The sequence below is a fragment of the Chelmon rostratus genome, chromosome 8 (assembly GCF_017976325.1).
Source record: "Chelmon rostratus isolate fCheRos1 chromosome 8, fCheRos1.pri, whole genome shotgun sequence".
Taxonomy (NCBI): Eukaryota; Metazoa; Chordata; class Actinopteri; order Chaetodontiformes; family Chaetodontidae; genus Chelmon; species Chelmon rostratus.
The window spans coordinates 10,554,186-10,565,355 of record NC_055665.1 but is presented as its reverse complement, the minus strand read 5'-3'; the positions used below and the strand labels follow the sequence as shown (position 1 = coordinate 10,565,355).

The window sequence follows — 11,170 nt, the reverse complement described above, 5'->3', positions numbered from 1 at the left end:
AGAGGAGGCGCAGTGCAAAGAGAGACAAAGTGAGAAAGAGTGTTAACAAGGGCATCACAGCCATGGAGGACAGAGAAAACTACTCCGGCCTGCAGGAGTTCACTGACCAGCCGATATCTGGAGGGAACAGGCCCATTCTCCAACGCAGCGACAGTATCTTGACTTAAAATGAAACAAAGATTTTGAGAGATTTCATGTGTGTAAGAGTGTGTACATGATATATCATTCTACTGGATTTTTATTACTAATCCATGAGCATGTAAACATGGAATTAAAATCTATTTCATACTCTGTTGGGTGGTTTAATCTACTACATAACAATGCATCATATCATGTGTTCATCATAGGTCATATCATAACATTTTAATCTACAAAGTTACAAGTAAGTACATCTGTCTGATGGGTGTGGTGGAGTAAAAAGCACAATATTTCCCTTTGAAGTTTGGTGGTGTGAAAGTATAAAGGTGCACAAAATAGAAACATAATGGTTACCTTTAACTTTGATACTTAAGTGCACTTTGCAGATTTACTCAAGCAACATTTTAGTGCAGGTATTGCTTAATCACTGTATGGTATTGGAACTATTGATTGTAATGAAGTATTTTTACATACTACATAAAATATCTTAATACTGCATGTACCAATTAGACCCTGGTGTATGTCATCTGTCCAGTGGAGGAATGATCTGTACTTTAGTATCGTACTGAGGTACTTTATCTGAGTATTTCTATTTCAAGCTACTTTATACTTTGACTTCGCAATAAGTCAGAGGGAAATATTGCATTTTTCCTTGACAACATCTACTTGACAGTTTTAGTAAACAGCTTCTTTACAGATAAAGATTTTACAAACAGAACATGTTGTCATTTTAGGAAATATGACGCATTTTTAGAAATCAAGCTACCAAAACTATATAAAATAGTTAAAATCAGCTCTACCTGAATCAACAAGGTAAGTATAAGCATCTGTAATAATGATGCAGTAATATATCATTTTTTTAAGTTTCTGCTGTCAAATAAGTACTTTTACTTAAACAGTACAATTTCCTGATAATATTTCTGTGCTTTTACTCAGGACTTTTACTTGTAATGGTGTATCTTTCGTGTGGCATTGCTACTTTTCCTTAACGACCTGAATACTTTGTCACAGCTGAATCTGTCTACATGCATAGTTTTGTGCTTGTGTGCATATGTGACAAGAAGAGACACAGATAAACACTCTAACTTTCAGCGGACGTACAGTTTTTTCTGCTGGGAAAACTAAATGTTATGAAGCTAAATTCTGGTCAAATGGTTCCGCTCTGCAGTCTCCTTTTGCTCGCAGCGTGCACTCGACGCGACACCAGAGGATTAAAAATGGTAAATTGACAGCTACCATGCTGTGGACTGTTTTGTGTCTAATCAGGCTCCCAGGGACTGAAGCGGAGCGTTGAGTGTTTGACGAGTCAGACTGCTCTCCTGATGGTTATTGGCTTTTTGGCCTCCATCTGCGCCAACATCGTACTGACTGTGCTCTGTGAGTATAAACACTGTCTTACAACCTCCTGTGTTCCCTGCCCTCCAGCCTGAGCATGTACATCTGCCTGTCTATCTCTCTGTCTCACTCTATTCCTCACTCTCGCTGATTATTCTCTCTTTATTTCAGCTCAGTGTGCTTTTGGACACCTATAATTGGCAATAAAAAAGATAAAGCGCTCTCTCCAGTCCAGTGAGGGTCATGTAATAGAAAAAGCACAAAAGTCCATAATTGTGAAATATTTCTCCTGCAGGGCCAACAGTCTCTGGCAGCTCAGCCTGATAATGTGCTTGTGAGGACACTCTCTCATTTAAAACAAACACCACTGGGGATGTACGGGCTTGATGTATTACCACCACACACACCCCACACATTCATAGACACACGCACACACGCAGAAGCTATTGAGCACAATTTTAGTATCTGAAAATGATGACTTGCAACAAGAGAAGGAAATAAAAGGAAAGATGTAACACTCTTTATGACAGCTGGATGTGTAACATATTGGAAGACTCTCCGTGGAGGAAAAATGTAATTCTGCTTTGTGAATATGGCACATACGAGCACATGATGCATCATGATAAAATGGCCAATATTCCCAGCAGTCAGATATTGCTACTGTGGGTCAAGTAAGCTGGTAATATAAGTGTTTTCACTTTATTCAGGTAGACTGCTCTTTATTTTGTATATCAAGGCGCATTAACTGCACTGTAAAGCACATCTGTCATATGAAAAACCTAGCACATTTTAACATTCCCCTTATAAGATGTAAAATATATATGAGCACAGTTTTAAAGTACCGTTCATAGCAGTGGCGTCATGTTGGTTTATGTGAAGCCTATGTATTAACCACATTTAATCTCACTACAGCACCTGCACCTGTGTGCTTACATCAGCAGGCCTGCCAGGAAATGGTAATATGTCATTAGTGTTATCAAGAAGAGCTGTTTGTAATCCGCACTAACTCTGATGTGGCTCACTAACCACAGCAAATTTCAGCTTACAGTCAATCAAGGTAAAACACTGCAAATATTATTTTGAATCGTTGAGCGAAGGACAGTAAGAGGTTTGACTTTCAATTCCTCTGAACCTGACCAGTGACAATATCAAGTTTTCAGCTCATCCTGACATGTTGTTTGTGTCAATGACCGTACCTCGTAATGAAAGCCACATAGATGTGTAGCTTCTGTCTTTATTCATGGCTTTTATTGCATCAATTCCTCTTCATAGAAAGCGTTATTTCTTTCAGTAAAGCATGAAGATTCAGTTTTTAATATGCAAAGGAGAAGTGGAGGCATAAACAGAGGAAACACAAATGTGGAAAAATATCTGGCAATGAAACGAGAGAAAGTTCATGTTGTAAATGATAATTCTTCACAGCCGCCAGGGAGCTCATACAAACTCAATTATTCCAGCAAATAGCAGCACTGACATCTTGCAGAGATTCACAGACTGTGCAGAGGAGCGTCATGTGTTTGAAGGGGGAGAAATTAGTGGCGGGTGAGGAAACACAACAGCATGAGAACCAGGTGGGGGGAAAAAACAGGTTTTTTTAGTCACACTTTTGTGGGTGAAAATGTTGGTCCGCCACATTGGTCCAGATGGAAATATCTCAACATCTACTGGATGGATGAGTTTTTACAGATATTCATGTTTTCCTAGGACTTTGATAATCCACTGACATTTTCAGCCATCATGAGGTTGACATTTGTAGCTTTGAGTGAAAGGTCTCATCATTTAACATTTATAGGATGGAGGGTCATGAAATGTGGTACAGACGTTCACGTTCCCCTCAGGATGAATCACAGAAACATTTGTGATCCCGTCGTACCACCATCAGGTCAGAAATTCTGTTTGTCTCATACATCAGTTTGTGACCGGAGGCCTGCTAATTAACAAATGGTTGCATGCTAACAAGCTAAAGCTAAGAAGGTGAACGAGGTTGTACCTGCTAGATGTTGCACCTGCGAAACATCAGCATGCTAGCATGCTGATATTAGCATTTAGCTCAAAGCATCATTGTATAGCAACAACTTTGTATGTATGCATCTTTCTTTCTTGTCACGACTCGGAGGGCAGAGGCTCAGGCGCAGATGAAGGACTCAGTACACAAGTTTACAAGAATTTATTTACAATAAGTGAATACAAAAACCCCAGAGTGCTAAATACAATAAACAGTGAAGTGAGACCAACTACCAAACTATTCCTAGCAGAACATTTACACAAATTCAATGACAGGCCCAAATGGTGATAACCCTGGACGGAAACATAACTAAGGAGAAGTCTAGCAAAAGAACATAAAATGCTGAACATAGGAATCCAACAAAGGAACTAGGCCACACTAGAAACTACTGGGAACAACTAAGGCTACCAACAATTAACAAAACAGGACCAACGAGAGAGAGGGTTTACTGAAGGCGGCTGTGGGATAGATCTGGATGGGGCGGCTGGAAGTGAGGCTGATGGCAGCGGGCAGGTGAAGCAGAGGAAGTGGGTCGACTGGAGAATGGCTGGAGAGTTTGAGAAGCCGAGTTGTCAGGAATCAGAGGAGCGTCAGGCAGAAGGCAGCGGGGGTGATCCAAACTGAGGCAGAGCAAAAAAAGCAAAATTACTTTCAAGCACAATTGAGCAAACTTACTACTGTCGAGGAGCTGGTAATAAACTGACGGAGTGTAGTTTACAGTCCGGCATCAAGTCATGGATTGAGGCCGGTATTTATGGCAGAGGAAGAACAAAGGAGCAGAGGTAGACCACGCCCCGCCACAGGTGAGTTGAGTTGAGTTACTAATAGGCAGATTCACCGCACCTGTCTGAGCCTCACACACCAGCCTGCACACGCCCACCTGAGGAGGGAGTGTGAGAGGAAGAGGGAGAGATAGGAGGGAAAGGGGAGAGGGATTGCCACTAGGAGAGGGCAGAGGTGGAGGGCGTGACATTTCTTTCTTTCTTTCTGTCTTTCTCTCTTCCCTCTCAGTGATTGGTAGGCCTGTGCCAGGTATGCCCCTGCGCTCTCCACCTCTAGCTTTGAAACTGACTTCAGTGACGTAACATCCAGCTGTGTGAGGACTACACCGCCCTGGGACGGAGGGCATGTTCGCAGACAGGTGGCAGGATGTAGATAAAATCCGGACAAGATCTTCATTTCCTGCTGTCTTTGATTTACTGTTCCCCTCATCCTTTTATCTTGCCCTCTCTCTCATTAACAGTTGAGCAGCGTAGGGAGCGTCCTGGAGGATTTCTTCATGTCGGAGATCGGTGTTGCCACTTCAGCGGGGACAAGCTGGACTGGCTGAGGAGCAGAGACAGCTGTGTAGAGATGGGCATCTTACCATACCGCATACTATGGAACAGCATGTTAGTGTGTTTCTGTGTGTGTGTGTAGTGTGTGTTGTGTGTGTGTGTGGGCTGAACTGAACGCAACTTATCAGCAAACTTCACAGACAGAAATAAGCACTTTGTCTGTGGAGCCCTGCTGACCGGCACAGGTGTTCCTCGTTCCCTTTAATTGGGTCGGTTACTCTGTGCTGTCTGCAGAAGAAAACGTAAGACGTGAGGGGTGTGTGTGTTTGTGTGCGTGTGTGTGTGTGAAGCGATGGGAAACATAAAGACATCTTTCCAAGGCAAGGTCACTTTATCTAGGTTTTACTTTTCAAAGGCATGGCTTTAGAAGATTAGAAGTTAGATTTAAGGGCACAGTGTTTTTCAGAGCAGACATGTCCACTTGTCATTGCGGGAAAAGGACAGTTCTTACTAATAACAGCTAGTAGCTCAGCTAAATGCAATGCAGCCATCAATAATTTTATTGTCACGTCAAAATTTCTGCCATGAAGAAGGCCTATCTGTGATCTGAATGTTAATAAAAAAGATTTTAAAAGCTACACGCGCAATCATAATCAAAAGCGATCTGTAAGTACTCAACAGTGGGCTATAATCACAGCTGAGTGGAGTGCAGAGCTGTTTCCAACTCTACATGTTACCCCTTTGATCTGCTCCCATGCAAATCCAGGTAACTGTATCAAACAGGCTACTTTTCCAGTTTTCAAGAATGAATGGCTCTTCCGTCATTTATATCTTGAGCATAGCAACACAACTTTCTTCACCCTCCCCCTCCTTCAACAGTGAAATGAAGCTACAATACAGCTGAGTCTCACCTGTAGAGGAAATACTGACTGGCTTAAAAATGGCTCACTTGCACTTAACACAACTAAAACAAAATCACTGAATGAATGATATGCATGCTCTAAGCCAATTTACCTTTTGGGGATTTAACTGTGCCAAGATAAGATCACTGTCACACTGTTTTGATCCAAAGTAACAATGTTTGTACATCAATGTTACAAAATACTATAATTTTCTAATCATATTTCTACTCATGTCTATACACATAAGGTCTGAGCAGGATAAATGTGTGGCAAGGAATTTAGCATTTGGCAAGTTCAAGTTAGAAAATAAGATTGTAGCTTGAAATTGTAGTTTCAAATTGTAGCTGTGAAGCTACAATTTGAAACTTAAACTACTGGTTTAAGTTTCTTAACCAACTACTGGTTGGTGCCACTTCGTGCATCTTTGTCTCAGTATCGCCAGGCAAAAAATTAATTCCCTGTGAGATGATGAACATCTGTTTTTGAAATATCACCTGCCAAATAAGCATGAAGGCTGGCATTGAAAGTATGTGGAAGGAGAAAGCGAGAGACAACTCTACAGATGTCTTTACTGGACATCAGCAGAGATTCTGGTCTGGTACAGACCACATGGTTACTAAATGTAATGATGGTTGTGTGAAATAAGAGCCAGTGATTTATGGGCTTCAGACAAGCTGATCTAAGAGCTGTGACAAAGATCAATTCATTAGTGTTGAAATGAGACAAGAAACACCTGATGGTACGCCAGTTTGATGAATGACGACTACCACCTTAACCATCACCAGACCAGTACCCATGAAAGCAAATGGGACTTCAGTGGTGTGTTTTCATGGTGTTTCATGGCAGAGCTGCACACACATTTAAAATGTCCAATGATGCGACACTAGATTTGAAAATTATTTTTATGTATTCTTGCATCATTCATTGCAACATTTGAAATGCTAACAGTTATCGTTTTTTGAGATTACCCCAAATTCAGACTTTTGTTGCTTCTAGGGCTTTTGGCTCTTTTAGTTTGCCCCCCTGGCTCCCCTGTAATCAGAACACAAGTTCAACCTCAGTATGAATAAGTGTGACATGTCATCAAATATTAAGAGGGATAAACAGCTAAAAGCATCTTCATAGAGCTACTGTACAGTAAAGTTGAGAGGTTTTATATTCTTTTCTGTTATAAGATATGAGACATAAGTAGGTGCTGGCAGACTTGCAGCAGAGATGAGGAGCAGCTACAGAGGTCTGGCGAACAACTTCTTTCCACAGCCCCAGATTTTATTTTTTTTTTTTAATGTTCAAATTTTTAGTCTTCAGCCTCAACGGATGTGACTCAAGTGACATCACTTGAGGACATTTATCAGACTTCACTCAGCTCCATCTGGAGACACGATAGGCTTTATACAGCTGTTCACATATGCAGTCAAACGGCCCAACACCAGGAAACACTGTCTGTGAAGACTCTCATTCATCCAGGTCGTACATCTAAGTGCATCCAAAGGCAAGTGGACTTGCTTGTGGTTCTACCAAGAAACACACACTCAACGTTAACACCAGTTTACAGATGTTTTCAATTGGGTATACTTTGCAATGTGCTTAAAGTAATTTCTTGTCATTTATGGAACTGTAAAAAGATATTTTCATCTTTATTCTGCAGACGCTTATACAATGCAAAGAGCTGATATTACACAAACCGTGGAGACAAATGTGAGTGCATCTAGCAGCTGGTGCAAACATGAAACTCTGCAGTGCTGTTCAGTTCGACTGTTATTAAAGCTCAGCATTGATTGTGTTCTGATAATATTTCTCAGATGTTGGTCACGTGACTGGATAAACTTGTTAGTGTGTTTCTCATAAGTGAGGTTCGAGGCAAAGAGCGTCCCCAGTTTCCTGACATTTGGTTTGACGTTAACTGATAAGGGACCAAGAGGACTGGATACTGGGATGTAGATTGTCAGGACCAATGAGAAAGATCTCAGACAGCCTGCTGTCTATAGCCTGACTAAAATTTTTCACAAATGTTGTTTTTTCCTAACGTTTCAAGGGGTGTGGAGACAGGATTCTTAAAGAGTTTTGCAATAAATGATCATTTTGAAATTGGTCTGTTATTGCTGCATACTGATAGATCGAGGTTGGATTGGTTGCACACGGGCAGTCTTTAATTTTTCTGGGACACAGCCAGGGGATAAAGAACAATTAATTATTGAGTGCACCCAACGGGCAGTCACATCCATTACTTCAATACAATCAGTGATACAGTGATAAAACAGTGACAAAATGCTCATTTAAAGAGACATAAAACTTGATCAATGTATGAACTAAAACCGAGAAGTAGTCGGCCCTTGCATTCCTTGCCTGTTCATTAAAATAAATCATCGATTCCGTCATTTGCTGATAATGCACCTGAAGACTTGTCTTCCTTCACCTCAGTTCCACCCTTGTATGTATAGGTCATTATTCATCCAGGGTGCCAATTCTATGTGTTTAATTCGTGGCTGTGTAAAAGATGTTGAGGTCACTCACCAGCTTGTCTGTGTCTGAGGAATTGAGCACATTATTGGTGGCAGGAAAAATGAATGAAAATTTGGCGAAGTTTCTCCATTAAAAGTGTGTGAGCGTGTTGTTTGAGTCTTGTTCACTAAATCAATTAGCTCTCCCAGTAAGTGCTATGATCGGAGGGCAAACAATAACAAAGTCGTCAAGCAAATCATAAATCACTCCATGATTAAAAAGGCCAGTGTGGACAGTCTGGACCGTGTATCTGAATGTAGTTTGCAGCTTTTAATGTCTTACACATTTACCCATCTAATGTACTGTAGTATTGATTACTGTTGTGTGAAGCAGTCTCTGGAACAAAAAATTGTTGCCAGCAAATAATCAGCTTGTTATTTTTAGTTAGTGGTGCCAGCAGTCTATATGAAGTCTTAGAAAAACAGCTGGATTAGTTAGACTGATTGAAGATATGTGGGGCAGAAAACATGATCACTCATCATTAAATTAGTGTTTTTCTCTGCACATCCACATGCTGAGATAAAGGACAGATACTGTGTATGTTTTAACAGCTGGTTCACCACAGTGAGGAGCAAGCACTTTAAATCACATTTTCCCTCTTTCTTGGTTTAGTTTGTTCTTGGAAATTTAGGCTCGTGGGTATTCAAAAATGTAGAGAAAATGACTTGTAACTGGGCCACAATGAATAGGCTGCATGAATTAAATGTTAACACCACGTCCACCTTAAAAGACGTGAGCTGCAGTGAGGAGCAAGAGCATCACCCGCATAGCTGAACCGATATCCCATGAAAAGAGCATGCCACATGATCTGCTGCTGTCCCTTCATTATTATCATACGATCCCCGAAAAGCAGGGCAAATTCCAACACTAGAGTAATACAGGACTGAGTAATGACTCACCTTTTAGCTTCTTCTTCTTCTTCTTAGGACAAACTATACCTTTATCAGCCTTTGTATACATTGACTTCAGTGACCTGATGCGACAGGCCTGTTTTTATGGAAGGCAGTTAAAGCAGAAGTGCAAATAATAAAACTAAGAGTGCACTCAGTAGACTGCTGGTCTGTCAAAGTCACGAAGGTCATGTCGGGGATTTATTCCTCTTGTATCTTGCCTAACTTAATTAATCTGAAGGTTCTCTGGTTCAAGATGAGACCAAACTTTTCTATGGATGCCACGACAAAGGCCAAGATGTGGCCTTTAAGAGTTACCCTTCTTTTTTAGCCTTGCCGGTCGCTGGATTATAGTAGGTGTTATCACTAGTGGCCCTTACTGGCCACTTAAGAGGAACGACGAGTCAGCAGTCAATGGCGGTATAAAACAGAGCAGACAATAAAACAGGTTTTTTTCAAAAATTGTGAATCACCACAAGCACGAGAGGTCCTTGAGCATACATTCATAAATGTGCACAAAAAATGTCAGGCTGATGGGTCCAATAGAATGCCAGATTGGCTTCAGACAACCACACACACATACACACACACACAAACACATGATCCCCAACGGGTGTAAACCTGGCGGAGAGTATGATGTCTGAATTCCATTTAGCTGCTTCAGTTTAAGGGCCCTCGTACTGTGGATGCTGGCTCACAATGTAATCACTTACTGGGACACTTGAATACAACAGAGCCATCAGTGATGATATCAGTAGCACCTGTGCTTTTCCTGCTGTGACAAGTGAAAATGTCTGCTCAGAAAATGGCCCGTTTTGTATAGAAATAGGGCTTAAATTTATATTTTCAAAGAATTACAGTTTAGTCGAAGATTTGGTTAACAACTGAAGATCCCCCACAGCATAATAAAACTCTAATAAGAAGTACAGTAGATACTTCTTACCTCAGTAAGATGATTTAGACCTCGAGGTAGCACATTTCTGAAACTATTTGTCTGGTCTTTCCTCTATAAAGGACTTTTAAAGCGTTAAGACTTGCCATTAAAGTTAAAAATAGGCTTCAGATGAGAATTTAAGATTTAGGGCTAGGGATGACATTATGTCAATGATGAATGAATGTGTGTGTTTGTGTGTGTTGAACTTCAGGTTGCTCAGGAAAAAGAAGCGAGAGAATTGGTGGATTTGATGAAAACTGTCTGCCTGTCTGATATAGAGAAAAAAGGAGACTGGAGATGTGTGGACAACACAACACTGCAACACAAGTACCATCTCATGTTAATATTTCATGCAATGAGTCACTTATTCAGGAATAGAAAGAACTGTCCAAAGCAAAATAATAAGCAGCCTGTTGTAAGTATGAAAATTCTAGATATAAATAAAGTTACTGGTGAATCAAGGGATTGGGTGAGGTGATACTGTTTTTCACATTTGTCACAATGTTTAGAGTTGTCATTTAAAAGCTTGAACTGTCTATGAGCCTTTCTTGCTCTCTCCCTCTGTCGAAGATATTAGGATCAGTGGGGCTCAGAGCCAGAAAACCACCAGTCAGGAGGAGAACATGAGGAGGATTGTGCCACCTTAGACAGCCACTCAAAGACATGGTTCGATGTTCCTTGCAATCACATTTATAAACGGGTCTGCCAGATGGATTCATTCAGCTCAACTGAGTCCTCATACACCTGAAGACACTGCAGAACAGGAAAGTCTGGAAAATGCACAGGGTTTTGACAGAAAAAACTTAACTGATAAACAGTGTATGGTTGCATGTTTGGGATTATAGAAAATAAAACTCATACATCTAAAGGTAATTTTTGTGGCATACAACATATGCACAGGACATATTGTTCTTTTCATAGAAGGTATAGTTGCCAAAATCTGTCCATTATGTTGAGATACTGCTTATTGGAGTAAATAGGCAGGCAATACTAGTCCCATGATGCACAGCCATCAAGACATTTCAGGTTTACCATCAAGTTTGTGTAAATCTACAGGAAAAACATTACATTATACAAGAAGATAAATTATAGTTTGTTCACATGTGTACTTGTGACTTCTTGTCACATGTGATGGTCTTAGTGTGACAAGAGTTTAGATTTTGCCCTTTTGCATTGTTTAATTTCAA

The 11,170-nt window shown here is 40.6% G+C and overlaps 1 protein-coding gene across 1 annotated transcript; it reads left to right on the top strand.

Moving 5' to 3' along the window:
- The first annotated feature begins 62 nt into the window (after positions 1-62).
- si:ch73-86n18.1 (uncharacterized protein LOC564061 homolog) lies at positions 63-10,731 on the top strand. Its single transcript, XM_041942316.1, is given in 8 exon segments — positions 63-153; positions 1,405-1,515; positions 4,490-4,556; positions 4,558-4,619; positions 4,722-4,832; positions 4,835-4,869; positions 10,195-10,310; positions 10,554-10,731. Coding segments are annotated over 8 exon segments (771 nt in total).
- The last annotated feature ends 439 nt before the right edge of the window (positions 10,732-11,170 follow it).